Raw genomic sequence first — 24,232 nt, forward strand, 5'->3', positions numbered from 1 at the left:
TTCTGGCTCAAAGTTATTTGCTGTCAAAATGAAACGGAGAAGCTTTCCTCTAAATTTAAGAGACTTCAAAGAAGAATCTTGCTTGAGTCATAAAGAAGAATCTGATTTGTGGCATAAGAGACTTGGTCACACCAATCTCAATTCATTAAAATTGCTACAATCCAAGAAGTTAGTTGTTGATTTGCCATCTATAGTTGAAGAAGACAGCAGTATATGTGAAATATGTCAGTTAGGCAAACTCAGCCAAACACCATTTCCATCTGATCAAGCATGGAGAGCTTCTATGAAACTTGAATTAATACACATTGATGTGTGTGGCCCTATGAGTGTCTCATCTTACAATGGCAGCAAGTATTTTCTATTGTTTATTGATGACTACACCAGATTCTACTGGGTATATTTCCTCTAATTCAAATCTGAAGTTTTCAAAATGTTCTTGAAGTTTAAATCAATGGTAGAGAATCAAGCTGGCTCCCCAATCAAGATTTTAAGATCTGATAATGGGGCTGAATTTACATCCAATCAATTCAAGCAATATTTGCAAGAAGCTGGCATTCACCATCAATTAACAGTAGCTTACACACCTCAACAAAATGGTGTAAGTGAAAGAAAGAATCGATCTGTGATGAATATGGCGAGATGTCTCTTGTTTGAGAAAAATCTACCCAAAGTTCTTTGGGCTGAAGCTGTAAACACTGCTGTATATCTTCAAAATCGGCTTCCAACCAAAGCTATTGATGGAAAAACTCCTTTCGAAAGCTGGTTTGGAGTTACACCATCGGTTGGTCATCTCAAAATCTTTGGAAGCATATGTTATTCATTTATTCCAAATGCAAAAAGAGGAAAATTGGATCAACGAGCTGAAAAAGGAATTTTAGTAGGCTACAGCAGTGAATCCAAAGCCTACAGAATTTTGAATCCTGTTACTAAACAGGTGTATGTCAGCAGGAGTGTCAAATTCGATGAGAAAGGTGAATGGGATTGGAGTAAAATGGAATCAGAAAATTCTAAATCAATTCTTGATTTTCAGCAAGAGCAAGAACTTCCAGTTGATAATGAAGATGATTATGCAATTAGAGGGACTAGATCCCTAGATGAAATTTACAGCAGATGTAATGATTTCTCACTTGAACCAACTCAGGTGGATGAAGCCTTAAAATTGCCTGAGTGGAGAGCTGCCATGGAGGAGGAGTTGAAGATGATTATGAATTTTCAGCAAGAAAATCCAACTAAAATACTTTGTGACAACAAATCAGCTGTCACTATGGTTAAGAATCCAATCTTCCATAGAAAAACCAAGCATACAAAAATCAAGTACCATGCAATTCATGAAGCTGAAAAGGAAAACAAAATTCAGATTGTTCATTGCAGTTCGGAAGACCAAGCAGCAGATATTTTCACCAAGGCATTACAAAAAAATTAAGATTTGAATTTCTTAGGAATAGACTTGATGTTTGTCTCAACTCTTGCATCAAGGAGGAGTGTTAAAATTACAGTTACAGCTCCATTGAAGTAAAATTGATGCAAGTGTTGTTGACAGTTTTTGGAGAAATCTTGTTAAAGTCATTTAGATTTTGTTGTATTTTGTTGAAGTCAAGAGGTAGGTGAACTACCTTGCTTTTAGGTAGGTTTGGTGAACAACCTTCCTTGACTTATGGAAAGTTGGTAAACAAACTTTAGACTAGCTCTACTATAAATGTTTACATTATGGTGTAATGGAATTAATAAGAAGTGAATATTTGTTTCTTCACACTTAAAAAAATCTGCAGCTTTTTTTTTCATTTTCTGCAGAATTTCCTTCTCTTCCTTAATTTTCTGCTCTTCTAAACCAACACAGCCGACTCATGAGCAATGAAAAGAATATCCCTTCTTAACTTCTGGATAGTGATATGTTCTTCATTAAAGAGCCATTTGTTCCTCCTTTCCCAAATCTTCCAACAACTCACCCCAAATTAACACAGTCGCCCACTTCACTCCTGAATGATGATCATGCTGACTAGAGAGATTGTCTAACAACCACACCTCAAAGTTCACGTTAGCATAAAAAAAGCGAGAAGGATCAGGCACACGAAGATCATACCAGACCTGCCTCACAAAGCAGCACTCTCTAATAACATGGAAGACCGTCTCAGCTAAGCCCATACAAATCGAACTTTAATGTGGTTTGTTTAAATTAATATTTTACTTTAAATTTAATCTTTTACCAAATTATATGTTTTATTTTTCAATTAAGTTTAGTATTTAATATTTTAAAACTCTCTGTTAATAAATAAAAATAAAAATCTCCCTTCAAAAACATAAAAAATAAAAATTATAATGAAACCGTTGAATTCAAAATGAAACTTACACATGGACAATTGTAAATGCTAAAATAAGATTAGTTTTGTACTAAGATAAGAATTGAGAATAGTGTAAAAGATTAAAAGAAATGAGTGAAATTCTTCTCTATATATTTTTTTTTATTCTTGGGGCATGATAAGCCGAAATAATACTACGGGCTATACAACATGAATTGTCCTAGACTTACCAAATTAGTCTTGTTGTCTCGAGACCTCCCACTGAGAAAATCACACCTGATTGGCAAAATTTTTCTCCTAATTTTATCTACAATATATATAAAAATATGAATGAAGATGAAAAACATTGAAATCGTAAAAAATTGTTCGCACTAAATTTATGGATTGACAAAAGTATCATTAAGGATTTTAATTTTATTGGTAAAAAAATAATGAGAGATAAGTTTGATTGACTATATTAATTTTCTATTTAAATTTAAATTATATTGGATAAGAAAAGAAATTATATATGATATACTTGTATATATTAAGTATGATAAGAACATAATATATTTAAAGATTTTAATTTTATTGGTTGAAAAAATAAAGATAATTTAATTTTGATTGATTATATTAATTTCTTATTTAAATATTAAATTCTATTGAATAAAATAAGAAATTATATTATATACTAAATAAGATGTATATTATATATGGTAATATATTAAATATGGTAAGAATATAAGAGTTCAAAATGATAAAATAAGAAATTATACAATATATTAAATATAGTAAAAATATAGAATTCAATTCAGTTAAAAAAAAAAATTATATCGCATATCAATAATGGTACATGGTAAGAATATAAGAATCGAATTCTTTATTTTCTCTTTGGCCTTTTAATTAACCCTAATTTTATTTTGAGGTTGTAGATGTTTAAGAATTTTTTTTGTGTCTTTTTTGTGAGGATGGTCCATTATTCGTGAGGGTTTATTACTAATTGAAATAATATGATATTTTCCTTTTAAAAAAAATGATATTTGATTTTATTTGGGTTCGAGACTTTAGATCTTGATTTGCAGGTGTGAATCTTGGATCAATAGAACTTGATAGTGCGGTTTATTCCTCCATTGATGCTATTGATGTAAATTAGCGTAAAGTCATATGTTGCAAATTCTTGAAAAAACAATCCAAACAATCCAAGTATAGAAGATCTAGAAGAACTTGATCAATAGAACTTGATAGTACGGTATGTTCTTCCATTGATGCTATTGATGCACAGTAGCGTAAACTCATATGTGTTAGTCATATGTTGCTAATTCTTAAAAAAACAATCCAAGCAATCCAAGTATAAAAGATCCAGAAGAATTATTATTTTGTCGTCAAAATCAATTAACAAACTAGTTGCTGTTATGAAGATTTATGTCTTTTATTAAGATTTCAAGCGGAAAGATCTATTATTATATTTTTAAATTTTAGTTTCATTGTTTAGAATAATATGAATTCTTTTAGTTTGTTGAAAGATAAGCAAATTTTGTTAGTTACCAATAGTAAAGTTCTATGTTCAGTACACATGAGTATTTGTAATTTTTAATATTATTATTAATGAATTATATTTTCAAAAATAAGAATCCAATATGATTTCTTGGTGATATTTAATTTAAACAAGTAATTAAATAATGGAAGTTTGGTAAAATGATTAATTTTAAATAATAAAAGTTTATTGCATAATAATATTATTCAAAATAATATTTTAACTTCTTAATGTTAATTAATTAGTAAACTAACTTATTGCATAAATAGTTATTTAATTATTTTATATTAATTTAAGTTACTAAAAAATCTAAGTCATTCAAATAAAACTATTAATAAAATAAAATGATTAAATAATAAATGATAAATTGATATCTATAACCGACCTATGTTAGCTAACTTTTATAGCAAATAATTCTAAGAAAATAATAAATAAATTTAATAAAAAGAATTAAAAAATTGATATTTATTATTTAAATTTATTGTTGTACTTCCAATAATATAACATAAAGTTTAAGATGAATAACTTAATTATAATTATTTAGGAATCATTATATTAACTCAATTAAAAATCTTATTAGATTACCACTTTATTATAAATTACTAATACATATCATAAAAAAATCACCACACAAAATTTTGGTTTTCTTTGGCTATAGATTCTATTATTATTTTAAGTCAAAAACTTTTTTTCCTATTATTTACTTCTTAATCTTCAAGGCATTATTTTATTTGAGTTATTATTATTTTTTATTTTTCCACTTTATTTAAATCATGAATTTAGTTTTTGCATTCCATTTCATTAATTTTTTTTATAAATTTTGTTTACATTCATATTATAATCTATACATTAAAATATTAATAAAAAATATCTAATGTATTTTCTTTCTCAATAAATTATTATCATTATTATTATTATTATTATTATTATTATTATTATTATTATTATATCATAAAGAAACCAAAGGAGTAACAATACTAATCGTGTAATGTAAGTTGTCAAAAACTAGATGATAAAAAGTTTTTGTTTTTTAAATTAAAGGCCAACGCCCATTGAAAGTGAGAGAGAAAGGATTTTCTTTTTCTTTTTTTTTTTTTTTTTTTTAATGTCATTCTCGATCTAGCATAACTTACAAAGGCTTGAATTCATCAAAGGTAAGACAAAAATCCCAAGCAAAGAATCACAGTAGTAGGGTTTTTTTTTTTTTTCCCTAAAAATTTCGGCTTGGAGTTTTAGATATAGAAATTGTTATACTGGTTGATCGAGTCATCCCTATTTGAACCCTGCATTACTCGAGACTGACGTAGTCAAAAGCTCAAGAACTTTTGAATACCGGTAATTACAGACCAAATAAAGTAATAAAGTATTTTTTTTTAATCTTATATTTTTAAATAATCACGTGTCCATATATTGCGCGTGATATAATATATCCATCATTTCATTGTAATTTTACTTTTATTTGTAGAAATGAAAATTATTGGAAAATAGCTAGCTATAACAAATCACTAAAATATAGCACTCATATAGTTAAAAGACACTACGGATCTCGAAATTAATTTTATATTCAAAAAGAATATGAAAATATTCATTGTAGATGTACATAAAAACAAAACAATAGAAATAAAAAAAATCGAAATCCAAAAACTAATTAATTATAAGTATGTATATATATGTATATATGAAATTGGAAATCAAGAAGAACACCCAAGAAAATAACATGAGACTACCCAAAAAGAGTAGCTAGCAATAGAATACAATAATTCTTGAAATAAAAATACACGTGTTGTGTATATATAAAATTAATATTTTGAGTTTGTGTGTTGTTAATGGGTGTACCTATAACAAAGTGTAATTACAGAGCAACCTCTCCGGTAAGGATTAGCCTTCGTTTTCACTCGGCAACCGTAGTAAGAATTTCCACGTTTCTTGCATGGAGTTGCATTGGCTTTTAGTACATCGTAGCTAAGGAATTTTTTAAATTTACGTCTGCCAGCCAATAAACGGTGAGTTGCCTCCGAGTCCACCATCATCTCTTCGTCTTCATTGATCTCGTCTCCGACAAGCTTCCTGGTGGAGTTGCTGCCGTTAACTGCAGGTTCGGCTATCGTAGACTTAGTCACCATGGCTATGGCCATGAGCATCAATACAACCCAAAACTTAAGACTCATTTTGTTTCTCTCTACTTTTGGTTGTTGATTTCTATCTAATAAAGAAAGGAGAGAATGGAAGAGCATAGAGATCAATTTTTGTGTTTTTGTAGATTTAATGTGTGATTTTACGTGTTTTGCGTTTGGTTTGTTTTCGGTTTGTGATGTGTGGTAAGAACTAAGAACTAAGAACTAAGAATATATATGTTTTTTTTTCTAATATTTATTAATTAGTTTTTTTTATCATTTTTTTAAATTAAATTTAATTACATATTATATATGGGGTTGATTTGGTACAACCGTAGAACTACTCTAGTTGTAATAATCTTGAGGCCATGAGTTCGTATGTATTGTTCTAACTTGAATTAGATTGTTTTGATTTTCCCATGTTATGCATGCTTTTGATATGTATAGTTTATATAATTTGAAACAAATTAATTAATTACTAAAACAACCAATAGTTATCTTTATTTTAATGACATTTGCAATTACTTGTTAGTTTAAATATTTCAATTTTCATAATATGTGTTTTTTTTATTTAATAAGAATATTTTATGTGAACTAAATTATTATACAAATAAATAAGAAAAAAATAATTTGAAATTTTTAATGCTAAAAAACATATATTTTAAAAAATTATACTATCATTGAATATTTAACATAATATTTTCTCAAAATTCATGGTACATTTTACTTGTTGTGGGTTGATCAGGGATTCCTATGGGAGGTGGTGTTGTGGGTTTCTGGTTCGTTTGGGAAGTTGCTCTTCTCTGATGGCTGAGTTGCAGGCGCTCTTGGCTGGGTTACAGTGCGCTTGGAGGCTGGCTACAGGCAGGTGGTGGTGGAGATGGACTCCCTTCTGAGCTTACAGCTGGTTTAGGCTCGCCAGAATTTCAATTTACGTTTTCACAATGTTTTGTAGCAGCGCTGGGCTCTCCTTGATCGTCAATGGGTGGTTCGGTTCCAGCATGTGTACCGTGAAGGGAATAAAGTTGCTGATGTTCTCGTAAACCTAGCGATAGATTCCCCTGCTTATAAAGTGCTGTTGCAGTCTGCCCTGTGAAGATTCTTGCTTTGCCTCGGGATGATATTCAGGCCATATCTTGATCTAGAGTAGTCAACTTTTGATTGGCCTTCTGGGTATCCCCTCCTCAGTATCCCAAAAAAAAAAAAAAAAGAAAAAAGGTCGAGATTAGAAACTAATGTATTCTTAATAAATTAATTATTAATAAATTCTTAAAAGGAAATAACTATTAATACATATATTCTTCATATATTAATTATTAATATAACCCACTTGAGGAATGCATCTTCCAATATTCTATTGGCAAGGATGTGGCTTCCACTTTGGCTAGTGTTCTCCACAACCAAACACTAATGCTGGACAAGCACAAAAAGACACATTGATAAAGCCAAATTGAATTTATGTAATCGAAAATTATTTTATTTGCAACAATTTCTTCTTGTTTATTGCTTGTGTTTCATTTGCTTGAGTTTACTTTTGATAGCTTCTTTGATGCACTATCAAAATCAATTAATTATATAAATAAATTGTATTTTAAATATGAGTATCTCTAATCTGAATGCGAAAACACGTATATATAAAAATCAACTAAATTATGTTGTTATTAACATTTAAAATTACAAAAATCAACTAATTATATTGTTATTAACATTTAAAATTACAAATATATTAAATACTAGATTATTAGACTTTTCTATTTGGAAAGTCTATTTAAGTTTGGTTTTCTTTTTTTTTTTTTTTTTCAAACACACTTTGTCTTTCCCTCTAAACTATGGTAAGCCAATTTAATTACTCAATTGAACAAAGCCCCCCTTTTGAATTCTAGAACGTTGAATTGGTCACAATGAACGGCTTCTAGAGGAACTAATCAATAACCTAATCCCTCACTACCCATTTAAGAATTTACTTATTCATAAGGAAGACATTAATTATATTAAAAATATTTATTGGAGATCATAAAAATAAAAATTATATTTAACAAATGAATACTATTTCACTTACATATTAATCATAATCACAAGCAGACAGCAGAAAAAATAGCAATAAACCTACTTTAATCAATTCATAGCTAAGATATAAATTCCATAAGCCATAGATTAAAAAAAAAAAAAACCAGAACCATGTGAAAAATAAATGTCAACGTCAATTTTGAAATAGTATCTAGATATTTTCCTATATATATGCTCTTATACAGAGCCTTGACAAGGAAAGAATCACTTCACATCCTCCTAGCAAATAAAAAAATGGCTAGACTTAAGTATGTTGACTTTCTTTCAATTATTCTGTGCTTTACTATCTCCGCCGGAAGTATCAGGGCGTCACTTCCGGCAATCAAAGGCGCTTATTGGCCTTCATGGTCTGAAAACTTTCCACCATCTTCTATAGACACAACTTTGTTCACTCACATCTACTATGCTTTTCTCTCACCAAGTAATGTAACATTAAAATTCGAAATACCCGATTCGACCGGTAAGCGCCTCCTAAATTTCACAACCGTCCTCCATCACAAAAATCCACCGGTGAAAACTCTAATTTCGATAGCCGGTGGAGGTGCTGATCCTCAACTCTTTGCTAGGATCGCATCACAAGCAAGGTCACGTGAGGTTTTCATAAATTCAGCAATACAAGTAGCAAGAAAATTTGGATTTGATGGGCTGGATCTTGATTGGGAATTTCCTAAAGACCCAAAAGAAATGCAAGACTTGGGCCTTTTGTTTAAAGAATGGCGATATGCTATTCAAAATGAGGCCAAGTCCACAAACCGGCCGGCTCTATTGCTCACGGCAGCCGTGTACTTCTCCGTCGAGTTTTTATGGGCCGAAACATACCGAAAGTTTCCGGTGGCATCGATGAAGGAAAACTTGGACTGGATTAATGCAATGTGCTATGATTATCACGGCTCCTGGGATACTTCGGCTACGGGAGCCCAAGCCGCATTATATGATTCAAAGAGCAATATAAGCACAAGCTATGGGCTTAAATCATGGCTTGGGGCTGGAATGCCTCGACACAAGGTTGTTATGGGCTTGCCGCTTTACGGTAGGACTTGGAAGCTCAAAGACCCAAAAATAAACGGAATTAGAGCTCCGGCCGTCGGAGTCGGCCCAGGAGAGGATGGTGTGCTGACCTTTTCCCAAGTGGAGAAGTTCAACAAGGAGAACAGCGCCACAGTTGTATATGATTTGGAAACTGTATCAACATATTCGTATGCTGGATCATCATGGATTGGGTATGACGATACCTTGTCCACCACTACTAAAATAGGGTTCGCTCAGGCCCTTGGGCTTCGTGGGTATTTCTTTTGGGCCCTTAGTTATGATAAAGAATGGAAAATCTCAAGACAAGGTAACGTGGAATCCTACTTTTCTTTTTGTTAGGTGAAACTTTGGATATTGATAAATGGTCATTAATGTCATATTTTTTATATATTTGCAGCTTCAAGAGCATGGGCTATTGTGGATTAATGTTGAAGGTATAAAAATTTGCCTAATTGGAGATTGAAAGTGACTCAACTCAACCAATAGATAAAACTTGCATAAACAGTCAGTAGCAAATTAAGTAACTAACTTTCTGTCTTTTAGTATATAAAAATAAATAAATAAATAATGAGAAATAAAAAAATTAACAGTGCAATTACTCTTTGGATGGCTCATCAACAACATTCAGTAGCATTAGTTTTACTGCCTGTAATGGACTGCTTTTTTTGGATTTTACTTCTTTTGAAGATGATCTTACTTCAGATATCTTATACATATTTGCGTTTGCTATCTCAATAATTAAGAAATACCCTTAATTTAGAAGAGGCAGGACAACAACCAGATGATGAAAAAATAACAAACGAAAAAAGAAGCCAAAATTGACAATTGTATTATGTGATTGTGAATGTCTTCAGAGCCCAGCATGAGCATTCTTGGTATAGATAGTTTATACAAAAAATGCTCCAGTAGTTATGGTTTTGGCAAATCCCTGCATAAACATCACCAATCAAAATTTAGTCATCTGCTCTAACTAAACATGAGTAAAAAAAACAATCAAAATCAAGATTGGGATTACCTTATCGAATCCGATTCTTTTTCTTTTAAGTAGGGGATCAAAACGGCCAAAGAATTGCTGAAACTACCTTTCCTTTTCTTTCATCCAGTCGACAAAATTGTCTAGAATCAAGGGCCAGGCTTGAGTTGCATCATAGTTCTCAAAATCTGGAAAGCTGATCTGCACGAATAGAATGAGGGCATTAAAGTTTAAAGTGTATTTCAAAAATGATGTACATGAAGCCAATTAGACAGAATCCACAATCTGTTCTACATTGCACGTTGAAATTGATATTTATTGACCATTCAGAGAGTCAAATATGTATGGATTGAAGCTTAGAAAAACCCAGAACTGCAAAATTGCAAACCTCTTGGAAGTTGCTATCCATTGATTTGTGCAAGAGAGAAAAATATAATTTACTTCAAAGGAAAAAAAAAAAAAATGATATCCAGTATTAAAAAAAAAAAAAAAAAAAAAAAAAAAAAAAACCAAAACAATAACGCTTTGGAAAAATTCTTGCAATTTATGAATATATAGATATATGGCACAATAATGAGTTCGAAATTGGCAAGAACCAATTTGACCAAAACTCCATGCTCCAAGAGTAAGAAAATGAATAAAACCACTGCATGAGAATTCAGGTACATATTAAAAGTACAATTGTGATTGTGAACTATGTAACTTTAACTAGTTTCCTGCAGGCCCCTACAAACCTAACCATAACAGAATACAGGAAAAATCAGCTACTGTGAGGACAAGAAAGGCATATGCGACAACGACTTCAGAAGAATATGACTGACAAAATAATCAAATACCTCCTTGCAAAAACGAAGAAAATTCATCCATTGGTCCAAGTTTATCACCTTGTAATCACTTTGGATCTGTCAGAAAACCAGGTAGGCAAGTTGTAAAACATATCTTTGGATATTAAGTCCAGTTAACAAACTTCAGCAGATATCAACCACCTACCTTTAGATACTCTATTAATGAATCAATCTTAGAACGAAATTGTGAACCAAGGACAAGATCCAGTAACTCACAAATGCTCTCAATGTCTACACTTTTTTGCTTCTCTTCTAAGACAATTAATGATGAAAAATTAATTGAAGTATCGCAATTAAATAAAAGAAAGGATTTACAAGACGTGATCCCGAAACGCAAAGCAAATCAATTGAAATACAGAACATTCTTGCCACTATTAAGTTTACCTGTTAGACAATATCGAAATGCATAAGAATAGAAATCCTCAAAGTTTCCTGGTGTCCCCACCTTGTAACAATCACAAATACAAAATCAGTAACAAACAGTTTCTACCAGCCAGCATTAGACATAGGATTGTTTCAGTAACTAATTCCAGAAATGTATAAAGTACCTCTTTCTCCAGTTCTGGGAGTGCTTTCTTTAGTTTGTTGAGAGTATCACTGCGAAGAGCCTTCAGCCCTGTCCGCCACTCTTCCTGATAAATGGAGAGTAACAGATAATAACAAGTTAGAGAAATAAACTCAAACAACTTCATGTATAATTCGATTTGGTCAAACAGCTGATTCTAAAGTGTCCAAAAACCCAAAGATTTGAGTACATGGCAAAGTGTCCTTAAGTTCAATTTCCATACATATCTTGATAGTATGATATATTATGTGTGTTTGCTTAAAAATATGCAAGTAAGAAGACTATTTTTCTTATTCCTTGGGTTGCAATTCCCCTTATAATACTAACTTCCACCATCTTTATAAAAAAAGAATTTTTCATGGTGCCTCACCCTCTTTAACTCATCAAAATACATTTGGCCATACCATATGCTTTATATTGAAAAGGCACAATATGATTATCCAAATAACATTTTTTTAAATACAGCAGCATCAAAGATCTGGGTATAATATTTATGCTTACCTGGGTAAAATAACCCTGCTTTTGAGCTTTCATTTTCCTGAAGTATACAGACATAATGTTTTGGTTTTATTTAGAAATAAATGATGTTTAGAAATAAATTATAATGAAATTCAAATTGTTCACATTCCAACATAAATAACATACCAAGCAAGCATCAGGATCCGAACATCAGTGTGTTCAACTTTCAAATCCGAACACAAAGCCTCGATTCCTTCAGGACTGGTTGCAAAAACATGAGAGCATAAGATATTTAACAAGCCCGCTTAAAGTGCAAGCCTGATGTACACCAAATCAATGCATATTCATATACAGTTGCATCAAGTCCAATTTTAGTATACAATTAACTATAGACCTAATATATAAAACTGCACCTAAGCTTTAGGAATTTATCTTAATGGCACTCTAAAGTTTTTGAGTTTTTAATAACAATCCTGCACCTTGGGATTGATAGGTGTAATTCTTAGTAACAATAAAGACCCATCTAAAAGTAAGCACCTTCAGGAGCATAATAAGTCTTTCAAAAACTTTAGGGTATCACATAGATGCAACCTTAAAATTTAGGCACTATTTTATGCAGTAGGCATTACCTATAGAAAAATTTTTTGTATGTTTTAAACAGTAATGAATGGTTTCCATTAAAGGAAAGAATAGGAAAAAACGTGTTCTTTGACCATCTCTTCCTGTACAACATGAAAAATCCACAAATGATAGTTTTAGCAAATAATGGCATGCTTTTCAGATATAATTCACACGGGTATTTTTCAAATCAGTCAATCTGCAAAGATAAAATAGAAACATCCAGCAAAAAAAAAAAAAAAAGAAACAATCAAACAAATTATGCCTCCTTGAAAACAAAGTAAAGTGCATCTGAAAAATAACATAAGTAGAGTAAATTTGTGAAACAAAGCAATTATTAGAGAAAACTTACTCAATCATGCCTAACGAGGCATTTGCATAAGAATTAAACAGGCTGTCTATCCGCTCAATATCCTTTGATTTGACCTTACCTGAAATTCCGTAAAGACCATATCTTATGGTTACAAGCTAGGCAGTATATGCTCAAAATAAGGATATCAACTGAATACGGCTAATAATATTTGAACAACCATTAAGAAGATTAATCAACTTTCAATAACCTTGCTTACATTCCTTTACTTAAACAATACTCACTGATTTGCATTATTGCCCGCCAATCTAAACATAACGCAAATTACATAATGTTTCCACTAAAAAAAAAAAAAGAGAGAATTAATTCAATTAAAAGAAACGCATGACTATCTTGCCAACCAACAAAAGCAACTCAAAAACACTTTCCTAAGAGCAATTAGCTTACAAGAAACAACTGCACTATAACTAAAGGATTATCAATCATCAAAGTTCCCAACTTTAGTTTAATTTAGAGTTAAGGATTAAGCTACAGAAATAACCAACTTTAACCTAATCTTTTATTAGAAATTGCAATTAAAATAAGACTCTGATTCACTGTTTCTCTAGTAAATATTTCAATTAGGGAAAACTCTTGCCTCCATCAGGCTGAAAAAAAATACTATAAAAAGGAAAAAATTAGAATTAATTAATTAACTTTTATAATATCAATGATAGAAATTTCAAATAAAGACAATCTGACACTAAAAGAATTCAAAAATTAGAAAAAAACAATGAAAAGGTAAATCTTCAAAGAGTTATTCAGACATTTAAGGGTGATCGCGCGAAATTTACATAATGATTTTCAGATTTCAAAATTTCTATTCTATTATTTAGTTAATTTTTCTCGTCAGATTAAATCGTCAAATTTTTAGACCTCTTGCTAATTTTGCTACTATTCCCGCGATTTCTCGGTAACCAAACAGCGCAAAAGGATTATAAATTGAAAAAATAAAAGCAAATAGAAACAGAGCACGTACCAGCACGAGAGTCAGCAGATGATGTGACGGAGGAGGAGTTCAGTGGGGCCGCTTTTCTCTTTGATGCGCGAGGCATTTTTTGTGTTAGACGATAAACAACAACCGCTGGATTTGATGACTACAATCTAGATTTAGTCAAAACCCCAAAACCCTAATAAAATTATGAAAATCTGAATTTTATAAAAAGACTATTGGTTTCTTTTTTTTTTTTTTTTTTCAATTTCTAGTTTTTCAAAAGCCAAAAATCTGTTGTCGTTTGGAAGACGAGTGAGAATGGAGAATACCGAATACCAATGGCCTTTTATAGAGTTCCAATCCGTGCCTTGCTGGGACATAACGTCATAGACCACTCTCGCGCGTGCGCACGCGCAAACTCCATACTGCAATAGGCCTAAACTAAATTAAATAATTACAACCGATCAAATTAAAAATTCAATCACGATAATAATAAAATATATTATATTCATACCATATTTCATATATACTTTATCTTATAGATTATAATATAATCAATCAAAATCAAATTATTTTTATTTTTTCAATCAATAAAATTAAAAATCTGGAAGATATTATATTATTACTATGTTTAATATATGTTTTATTTAGTATATAAGATAATTTATTATTTCGACTTATAGAAAATTAGTATGACTAATTAAATTTAAATTATCTTTGTTTATTATTTATTTAACCAATAAAATTAAAATTTTTAATAATATTATATTTTTACCATATTTAATATATGCTTTATATAGTGTGTAACATAATTTTTAATTTATCTAATAATTTAAATTTAAATAACAAATTAACAAAACGAATCAAAATTAAATTCTCATTAATTTTTCAACTAATAAAATTAAAATCTTTAATGATATCCTTGACAATCATAAAATTTTTTATTCAATTAATTTATGTTAGAGTTTAAATTTGACCATCTAATACTTCTCAAATTTTATGGTATAAAAAAATAAAAAATAATTTCAAATTAAATTTAGCTTTTTAATTCTAATTGTAAGTTCCTAATGGGTGAATTAGTTGATAGTTTTCTATCTTGAATTTAAACGTGGTAGCTCAAATTTTAACTGAAGTTTTATGTTTTTTTTTTTTTCCTTCACTATTTGGATTCTACTCCTATATGTATAGAAGTTTTGTTTTATAATGCTTCTCCGTCTTCTTCTAAAAGAAAAAACCATATTAAACATCAAGACGGTTGATTTGTATCATCTACGGGTGGCCACAGTTCCAGAACCGAACCGAAAATTAACGGTTTCGGTTATGGTTTGGAGCCAAACGGTTCCGATTCCGATTCCGGTTCTTCAATGGTTCTAAAATCGACAATTCCGGTTGGTTCGGAGCGATTCTGGCTAATTTTGGACTGTTTCAGCCAGTTTCAGATGGAACTAGAACCGTCGGTTCCGACTGGAGCTGGAACCGCCTGTTCACGGTTCCAAAACTGGTGGAACCAGAATCGAACCGGTTTGGACTGTTTCAGTTCTGGTTTGGGCCGGTTTCGATTCCTACCGGTTCTAGTTCTGGTTCCGGTTCCCATCGGTTTGGAACCGATGGTTCTAGTTCCGAAAACCGGATTTTGGCCAACCCTAGTATCATCACTCTTTTTTTCTTTTTTTTATGAAAAAATAACCATTATTTTTTTAGATCAATATATTGTATTATACTTTTATATAAATTTATTTACGTAATTTCATTAGTAAAATAAAAAAAGTGATATTAGGAAGTCAAAAAGTCAAGTCAGCCGAACATGATTCAATTGTTTCATTCGAGCCATATATCCATCTCTTTAGGCCCATATTGAGGTCCAAAACTTTATAACCAGACCTAATATCATATTGGAAAAATGGCGTCGTTTCGTCCGTTCTCCACTGCTATAAAAGTACCAGAATATGCAATCTAGGGTTTTTGTTGCCAGGGTTTCCCATTCGCAGCTGCAGCATCTAGCCTCCGAGCTCCAAAGCAGCGAAAATGGTACTTATTCTGTCTCTTGTCATTCTCATGGAAACTTAGATCTATAACTGATTGATTGTGTATTCGTTTAACTTGCATAAAAACATGGTGAATATAACATAACATTCTCACACTCTTATCCATAGTTATTTATCGGTAGTTATATAGCTCTGATATGGTGCTTTTGATTTGTAGCCTTCACACAAGACTTTCATGATCAAGAAGAAATTGGCGAAGAAGATGAGGCAGAACAGGCCAATCCCTCACTGGATTCGCATGAGAACCGACAACACTATCAGGTACTTGCATTTATATGTAACTATGTGCGTTCTTGAATTGAGTCTTCGATCATTTGTAGGTTTACTTGATGCTGGTTTTCTGTTTTCTTTTGTAGGTACAATGCTAAGCGCAGGCACTGGCGCCGTACTAAGCTAGGGTTTTAAGGTGGAAGAGATTGTTCAAGTTTGAGCTCCTTTTTAAGTGTTTTGATTTTTTTTTTTTTTTTTTTTTGCGAGACTTAAAACAAGTTTTACATTTTGGTTGGAACTTCTAGAGGAGTTATTTAGATGGCATTTTAATGAGATTGTTGTTTATTACTTCTGTTTATTTTGATATTCCAAATCAGATTTAGTATCTGTTTTCCACATTATGTATTTTCCTCCTATTTTATGTTTTGCATTTTGCTGTTTGTTTAACTTGATTCTGCCTGTTTAAGTTTATTTATGTTTGTTGGAGTTGTGTTTGGGAAGTAGAAAGCTGTTTGAGGTCAGATGTTACTTTAATGTTGAACACTGGTCAGCTTGGGTCACAGACACCTTTGCCGATTGTATTAGTAGTCAAGTTTCCTAGCTTTTTCAGCAACTGTTGTTTGGGGTTACCAATAATTGTTATATGTTGAAGGCATTCTTTTAACCAATGCAATTAGTGGAAATTAATTTCTCATTTATTATTGTGGTAGACATGTTCTTTTGTGAATTTTATTGCTCAAGTCTTTTAAAAAAGAAGCAGATGGTATCTAGATGAAGATTTAGACTTCATTTCTTACTAAGAAGTTTGGTGTCTATTAATCCAAAAGAAATGGTGAATGTGTAAATTACTAGAAAAAATTTTGAAACTTGTCTATTACGGGGATTGTATACCGGGTGCCTAGGTCACGATAATGTGATGACGGTACTTGGACATTGGCCAAGGGCTGGTGAAGATGTGCTTGCACTGAGCAATTTAGATTTTGATTTTGTGATGAATGTTCACCTGGACTAGTTGAATGCTTTGGTGTTTTCTGTAAAGATAGAATCCTCAGTACAGAGAATTGGATGTAGTTTAACTTAAGCAATATATGTGTCTATTGAAAGAGCTAGGTTAAGGATAGTATAGAACAAGCATCCGCTGTCCAGTTGTGAGCTTTCAAGGCATTTATATTGTTTGGGGGAAGATAGGTTAATTATGTTGCTGATGAGGGATTGCAATGGTCTATAACTGATCTGTGTTTTTTAATATAAATTGATTCTCTTAAAAATCATTTATTTGTTTTCAGAAGGGGGAGTGGGGAATGCTTGAAGGGACTGAATTGTCATTATTATAACATTAGGAAGTTCAAGGAGTGTTTGAACTGCATGCATAAACTTATGATGCCATGTTTATGTAAATGCTTGATTGAAGATGGAATCTTTGACTGCATATATTTCCCTGCTCAAAGAAAGATGAAATTGATGCAGAAATGATTTATTGAATAACTGATGTTTTGTTTTTTTTGGCTAAATGTTCTCTTGCTTTGGAATTTTTAGTGGAACAAACTTCAGAATATTAAGATGCTGCACTGTTAATGAAAAAAACTGCTGACTATAGCTGATTTGTCTCTGATTCCTATGCCTGTTCAGCAAATTCGGTAGTTGGTTCTTAACTAACTTTTGATGGTGCTATATTGTGGATTTTTCCTTTTTGTGTTTAGCAAGGTGGCATTATCGCCGGCTCCTTGCAGGTTTTGAGTTTGGGTTGATGGACTTTTGGTGTTTTGGCAGGGCTCTGAGTAGTTAAACCGTTATGTGAATGAAATTAGTTACTTGACATTCTTGATGCCATTGTTGAACAGACGTTTATTTAACTTTAGAGTAGTGATTTTATCATGTGCTCCAATTTGTTGCATTCCACGGACCAACTGGGGTAGTTTCCGCTTTCCTCGTAGTGTATATTTAACAGTAGATTTGCCTCATTTGACAACATTTTTCTAGTCCAAATAACTTGTCAATGTTGTGGTAAAAAAATGTTAATACCGTGTTTCCAATCACCAAATTGGTTTAATTTATGGAATAAGTAATTTCACAAATTGTCCGCATTATATATTGAAAGATAACATTTACTATCCATGGGTTGCTATGATTTATGATGGAAGGATTAGAAAAATCTCTGGTATTCTTTTGGCCAAACCGCAGCTCCAAAATGATGATAATAATAATAATAATAATAATAATGTTTTCAACTGTGGTTTCATTTATCAGAAGAAAAGCAAGTTAAGAGTTTAAATTTCATATTCATTAAATTTTCTTGTTATAAAGGGCTAGTCAAATGTCCATGCGATTTTGTATCTTGATGGAGTCAAAAGATCTTGAGGACTAAACTCCTTAAAGCCCAATTTCCAGCAAAACATTCGAGGAGATGTTACCTTAATGTTAAGGCTGCTGTAATCTTTGCATGTGGACTCTATTATTGTTATTGTTATTATTATTATTATTTAATAAAAGAAAAAAATCACACTTTTTTTTTTGAAATATTGAGAATGAAAAGTTTCAAATTCAAAACTTTTTTATTATAGAATCATTCATTAATTTATTGAGTCTCAGAAGGATTACCCAAAAGGGTCGATAATTTATTATTATTTATTTATTTATTTATTTTTGCTTTTTCTAAAATCATTAGAAATAAAATACAATAAAAAATGTAGAATTTTACCATCTAAATTTGCTGGCGGTGACTACATAAACTTGAGAGTCAAAAGGGAATAAATGTCATAGAGATGTCAAGTATCCATCCTTCATTAATTGTTTCTTGAGATGGCATACTAAATTTCCTATTAGTATCATCACCGTACGACCGTAGACTTTGGTAAGCCACAAATGGAAAACAAACCAACCCAACGACCTGCTCGACCTTTCATTGATTCTTCCATTTATACAATTTAGTTATCAATTATAAAACTAAAAAATCCATCAACATTCAACTGCCCTTCTCTCTTCTTCAGATTACAACAAATCTCATTCTTGATTTCCCTTCATTTCTTCTCTTAGTTGTCTCTTTTAGTAGGCCTATGGACGGCAAGGAGGCCTATTAGAAGAGGCGCCCCCCCTACCTACCACCTCCCCACCACCACCACCTCAATTTGTCTACTTTCTCTAACTATGGGTGACATTTCCATGGAACAGATAAAAAATGAGAATGTTGATCTTGTAAGACCTTGGCTTTTCTTCATGTGTTTGCATTCTTTTGGTCGTTCTAGTAATACCCCATTCATCGGATTTGGACAACCTGATTAGCACAAAAAATACAAACCATTAAATAAAAGTTATTACCAGTAATTTAATGATCAAGCCTCGCCTTTAAATTTGTAATGCAGAATATAAGAATTGAAATATTGAGAATATCTTGTCTCGTATTCTCTTCAATCAAGAAATTTTCTTTCCATTAAAAAACAATATAATTAAATTGTTAAATGTTGTGTTTGTGTAGGAGAGAATACCAGTTGAACAAGTCTTTCAGCAGCTAAAATGTACAAAAGAAGGGTTGACTACAGCAGAAGGAGAGAAAAGGCTTAAAATCTTTGGCCCTAACAAGCTTGAAGAGAAAAAGGAGAATAAATTTCTTAAATTTTTGGGTTTTATGTGGAATCCTTTATCATGGGTCATGGAGTCAGCTGCAATCATGGCCATTGTTTTAGCCAATGGAGGAGGCAAGCCACCAGATTGGCAAGACTTCATTGGAATCGTTGCATTGCTTCTTATTAACTCCACCATCAGCTTCATTGAAGAAAACAATGCAGGCAATGCTGCTGCTGCTTTAATGGCTGGTCTTGCTCTTAAATGCAAGGTACATTGTCTTTCTTTGCACCTGTTTAATGTCCAATTGTCTCTGGTTATTCTTGTTCATGCATATTAGGTACTGTTTTTCAGGTGCTAAGAGATGGAAAATGGAGCGAGCAAGAAGCAGCTATTTTGGTTCCAGGAGATATGATTAGTATCAAGTTGGGGGATATTATTCCAGCTGATGCTCGTCTATTGGATGGAGACCCACTAAAGATTGATCAATCTGCTCTTACCGGTGAGTCACTTCCGGTCACAAGATATGCCGGAGATGAGGTTTTCTCCGGCTCAACTTGCAAACAAGGTGAGATTGAGGCTGTTGTTATTGCCACTGGTGTGCATACCTTTTTCGGCAAGGCAGCTCACCTAGTCGATAGCACCAACAATGTTGGTCATTTCCAACAGGTATTTTATATTTAGTTTAGTTGCAAAACAATCTACTTTCGGAAATAATTCTTTTCTTTCAACAAAGGAAAAAGGGTTGCTATTTGGGGTGTTCTGTAAATCTCACTGTCTGCAAACTTTTATTGATCAGGTGTTGACATCCATTGGTAACTTCTGTATATGCTCAATTGCCGTGGGCATGATAATTGAGATTATAATAATGTTCCCAATTCAGCACAGGAATTACAGAGAAGGTATCGACAACCTTTTGGTGCTTCTGATTGGAGGTATCCCAATTGCGATGCCTACAGTTTTGTCTGTGACAATGGCTGTTGGGTCTCACCGCTTGTCTCAACAAGGTGCCATCACCAAAAGAATGACTGCCATTGAAGAAATGGCTGGTATGGATGTCCTTTGCAGTGACAAAACTGGAACTCTTACTCTTAACAAGCTGACCGTTGACAAGAGCCTTATCGAGGTCGGCGATCTAACCCAAGATTTTTTAACATCAAACAATAACAAAATGTTATATAAATTAAGATCATGAAGTTTGGTACTTATTTCAAGTGCATTGGAAACTGCAGGTATTAGCCAGTGACCTTGACAAGGACTTTGTTGTGTTACTTGCTGCTAGAGCTTCTAGAATTGAAAACCAAGATGCTATTGATGCTTCAATTGTTGGGATGTTAGGTGACCCTAAAGAGGTATCTATAGAGTACTTTTTCATAAACATTAGTGGTTCAAGTTAGCTCAGTTTTTTATGAAAATTATTTTTGCTTTCTTGTGATCTTTGTTTAGGCAAGAACAGGAATTACTGAGGTGCATTTCCTACCCTTCAATCCTGTAGAAAAGCGCACAGCAATCACTTACATTGATAATAATGGTGATTGGCATAGATGTAGCAAGGGAGCTCCTGAGCAGGTAAATTCTCGCACCCGCACATATATATGTATAAGCATTGTTGAGATAATATTAAGTTTCTGTTTGGATACACAGATCATTGATCTTTGTGGGCTTCAAGGGGAAATAAGGAGAAAGGCTCATGAAGTCATTGATAGCTTTGCAGAGCGTGGCCTTCGTTCTCTTGGTGTTGCTCGTCAGGTAAATTAGTTAATTACTGCTTAAAATCAAGATGATTAATTATTTTCTAAATAAATATAGTGCACTTTTTTTTTTTTTTCTGTCAACAGACAATTCCAGAAAAGACCAAGGAAAGTGCTGGAGGACCGTGGGAATTTGTAGGTCTTTTACCTCTCTTTGATCCTCCAAGACATGATAGTGCAGAGACAATTCGTCGAGCACTTGATCTTGGGGTCAACGTTAAAATGATTACAGGTGATCAACTTGCCATTGCAAAAGAAACTGGTAGAAGGCTTGGCATGGGCACTAATATGTATCCATCATCTTCCCTTCTTGGAGACAGTAAGGATGAGTCAATTGCTGCTATTCCAATTGATGAACTCATCGAAAGAGCTGATGGGTTCGCTGGAGTCTTTCCTGGTAATAGAATTTTCGTTTTAGCTATATTAGCATCACGTCTGACATGCTTACTATTATGTTTGAAGTCTCACACAGACATTAATTCAATGTTATTTCAATTGATGTAAACCAGAACACAAGTACGAGATTGTCAAGAAACTCCAGGAGATGAAACACATTTGTGGAATGACAGGAGATGGTGTGAATGATGCACCTGCACTAAAGAAGGCGGATATCGGTATAGCAGTAGATGATGCAACCGATGCAGCAAGAAGTGCATCAGACATAGTTTTGACAGAGCCAGGATTGAGTGTCATTGTTAGTGCTGTATTAACAAGCAGAGCCATTTTTCAAAGAATGAAGAATTACACAATCTATGCTGTTTCTATAACAATCCGTATTGTAATGGGATTCATGCTCGTTGCACTCATCTGGAAATTTGACTTCTCCCCGTTTATGGTCTTGATTATTGCTGTTCTGAATGATGGAACTATTATGACCATTGCTCAGGATAAAGTCAAGCCATCTCCTGTGCCTGACTCATGGAAGCTCCAAGAAATCTTTGCCATAGGCATTGTACTTGGAACTTACATGGCAATCACCAGTGTCATCTTCTTCTGGCTTGCTTATGACACTCACTTCTTTATGGCAAGTAATCTCTCTATATGCAAGAAATGTATATGTTAAAAAGGGGGTTTCGTTTGATTAGTTATTAACGAATTGATCGTTCGTTTATAGTCTTTCTTAATCTCGAATGTTATTAGCAGCAGCTTTGCAAGAGTTAGAGAAGATGAACAATCCTTTTATATTTGTAGGAAAAATTTGGAGTGAGGACAATCAAAGGTTTACATGCTGAGCTTACGGCAGCACTTTACCTTCAAGTGAGCATTATTAGTCAAGCACTCATTTTTGTTACCCGATCAAGGGGCTGGTCCTTCTTGGAATGCCCTGGATTCTTGCTTGTTGGTGCCTTTATTGCAGCCCAAATGGTTAGTATTTCTTCTTGGCACCAGGGAAGAGCATTCGGTTAACCAAACCAAATTAACTTAGTTTCGATTTATCTGAATATATTTTTATAGTATTCAAATCTAAAATTAAATAATATGATAATCTATCCAAACCGAACTAAATCATTTTGGTTAGTTTAATTCAATTGTTGTAAACCAAACAAGTTATTTTAGGCTTAAAAATAAATTTGGTTAGTTATATACGAAAACGGAATTAAAAATTGAAAACCAAACTATTTTATGTATCCAAACCAATCAGCAAATCAATTTCTAAAACAACTATTTAAATCCGATCAAACTGAATCGGTTTTATTCAGTTTTTGGTTAGAAATTGAAAATGGCTGACCCCTTGCTATTGTGTTTATAAGTTGTTGATATGCTCTAACTATTTTCACTTGTCCAATAAATTTAGGTGGCTACTCTAATTGCTGTCTATGCAAGCTGGGATTTCGCAAAAATCCAAGGAATTGGTTGGGGATGGGCAGGAATAATCTGGCTTTACAGTATCATCACTTACATCCCTCTCGATATCCTCAAGTTCATCGTACGTTATGCCTTAAGCCAAAGAGCTTGGGATAACTTGTCAGAAAACAAGGTTTAAAAGACAAAACTATTTCTAATCATACAACTAATCTTCTTTTCCTTTTTGCTAATTGAATTCCACTCCTCTGTTTCCAATTTCCAAATAGACTGCTTTCACCACCAAGAAGGACTATGGAAAGGGTGAGAGGGAGGCACAATGGGCTGTGGCTCAACGCTCACTTCATCGCCTTAAATCGTTGGATGGTTCAACTCATGATAAGGCCATCCACAATGAATTGACAGAGCTCGCGGAGCAGGCAAAAAGACGAGCCGATGTAGCGAGGTTAGTTAAGTATCTGAGCATTATATTTCCGGGTCTATTGTTCAGTCGTATATGCATTTACAGTTAAAAGTTAACGTGTTTTATTTTTTTTTTAATTTTTTTTTTTTTTGCAGACCATATCCATAATTAACTTGTTTTTGCAGATTGAGGGAGCTTCACACATTGCAAGGGCATGTTGATTCGGTAGTTTAGAAAAGGGAATTGACATTGACACCATCCAGCAACATCACACAATCTAATAAGGCATTCAACAATCTAACAAAGCTAGTCCATAATAAAAAGAAGATAGAGCAACTAAGTTTTAGATAAGGGAACTTTTGAGGGGAAAGAAAAAATGAAATTTAAAAATGAAGAAGCTAATTTTAGTTTTCATTTATATATTTTTTTCTTCTTCAAATGTAATATTTCCTCTACTAATAATTAAGGATGAGATTTGTTGTAGCTGATGTAGAAAGAGGCACTAATATATTTTTATATTTTTATTTTCTATCGATTGTTTATGAACCAGCATCCACCATAGACTATGGATTTCTAAAAACATGGTTATTGAAATTCATTTCTTTCTTTGTACATATGGAGGTAAATTTTCAAGTCACCGACAATTAAATATCTAAATCCTTCCCGCTCTCAAAAAAAAAAAAAAAAAAAAAGTCTTCA

The 24,232-nt window shown here is 32.5% G+C and overlaps 4 protein-coding genes across 8 annotated transcripts; 3 read left to right on the forward strand and 1 right to left on the reverse strand.

Moving 5' to 3' along the window:
- Positions 1–8,161: 8,161 nt before the first annotated feature.
- Positions 8,162–10,734, forward strand: LOC105633606 (class V chitinase CHIT5b). Of its 2 annotated transcripts, XM_089725436.1 has the most exons (3): positions 8,162–9,327; positions 9,418–9,454; positions 10,716–10,734. In XM_089725436.1, exons 1-2 carry the CDS (start codon positions 8,163–8,165, stop codon positions 9,444–9,446), a joined length of 1,194 nt encoding a protein of 397 aa, XP_089581562.1. In that variant the 5' UTR covers position 8,162; the 3' UTR covers positions 9,447–9,454; positions 10,716–10,734. The 2 variants fall into 2 exon arrangements, with proteins under 2 accessions (XP_089581562.1, XP_012071625.2); XM_012216235.4 differs by lacking the exon at positions 10,716–10,734 and having other exon boundaries at positions 9,418–9,556.
- Positions 9,658–14,065, reverse strand: LOC105633473 (uncharacterized). Of its 4 annotated transcripts, none has more exons than XR_005177610.2 (10): positions 13,809–14,065; positions 12,833–12,911; positions 12,049–12,123; positions 11,905–11,941; positions 11,387–11,470; positions 11,223–11,283; positions 10,984–11,087; positions 10,830–10,895; positions 10,036–10,194; positions 9,658–9,948 (listed from the first exon to the last, which is right to left on the reverse strand). XR_005177610.2 is itself a non-coding variant. In XM_037637298.2 (9 exons), exons 1-9 carry the CDS (start codon positions 13,882–13,884, stop codon positions 10,099–10,101), a joined length of 681 nt encoding a protein of 226 aa, XP_037493226.1. In that variant the 5' UTR covers positions 13,885–14,065; the 3' UTR covers positions 10,032–10,098. The 4 variants fall into 4 exon arrangements, 1 of the variants encoding a protein (XP_037493226.1); XR_005177609.2 differs by having other exon boundaries at positions 10,984–11,090; XR_005177611.2 differs by lacking the exon at positions 13,809–14,065 and adding an exon at positions 13,075–13,503 and having other exon boundaries at positions 10,984–11,090.
- Positions 14,066–15,650: 1,585 nt separating this feature from the next.
- On the forward strand, positions 15,651–16,414 carry LOC105633472 (large ribosomal subunit protein eL39x). The gene is made up of 3 exons (XM_012216065.4): positions 15,651–15,791; positions 15,966–16,069; positions 16,165–16,414. The coding sequence occupies exons 1-3, from the start codon at positions 15,789–15,791 to the stop codon at positions 16,211–16,213; spliced, it is 156 nt and encodes a 51-aa protein (XP_012071455.1). The 5' UTR covers positions 15,651–15,788; the 3' UTR covers positions 16,214–16,414.
- Positions 16,415–18,984: 2,570 nt separating this feature from the next.
- On the forward strand, positions 18,985–24,062 carry LOC105633471 (ATPase 8, plasma membrane-type). Its single transcript, XM_012216064.4, is given in 14 exon segments — positions 18,985–19,210; positions 19,491–19,847; positions 19,931–20,245; positions 20,376–20,702; positions 20,809–20,928; positions 21,023–21,145; positions 21,221–21,325; positions 21,415–21,724; positions 21,837–22,351; positions 22,519–22,692; positions 23,123–23,305; positions 23,400–23,575; positions 23,719–23,762; positions 23,765–24,062. Coding segments are annotated over 14 exon segments (2,847 nt in total). The 5' UTR covers positions 18,985–19,162; the 3' UTR covers positions 23,815–24,062.
- Positions 24,063–24,232: the final 170 nt, after the last annotated feature.

Source organism: Jatropha curcas, chromosome 8 (assembly GCF_041381405.1).
Source record: "Jatropha curcas cultivar XTBG-Jc1 chromosome 8, XTBG_Jcur_1.0, whole genome shotgun sequence".
Classification (NCBI taxonomy): Eukaryota; Viridiplantae; Streptophyta; class Magnoliopsida; order Malpighiales; family Euphorbiaceae; genus Jatropha; species Jatropha curcas.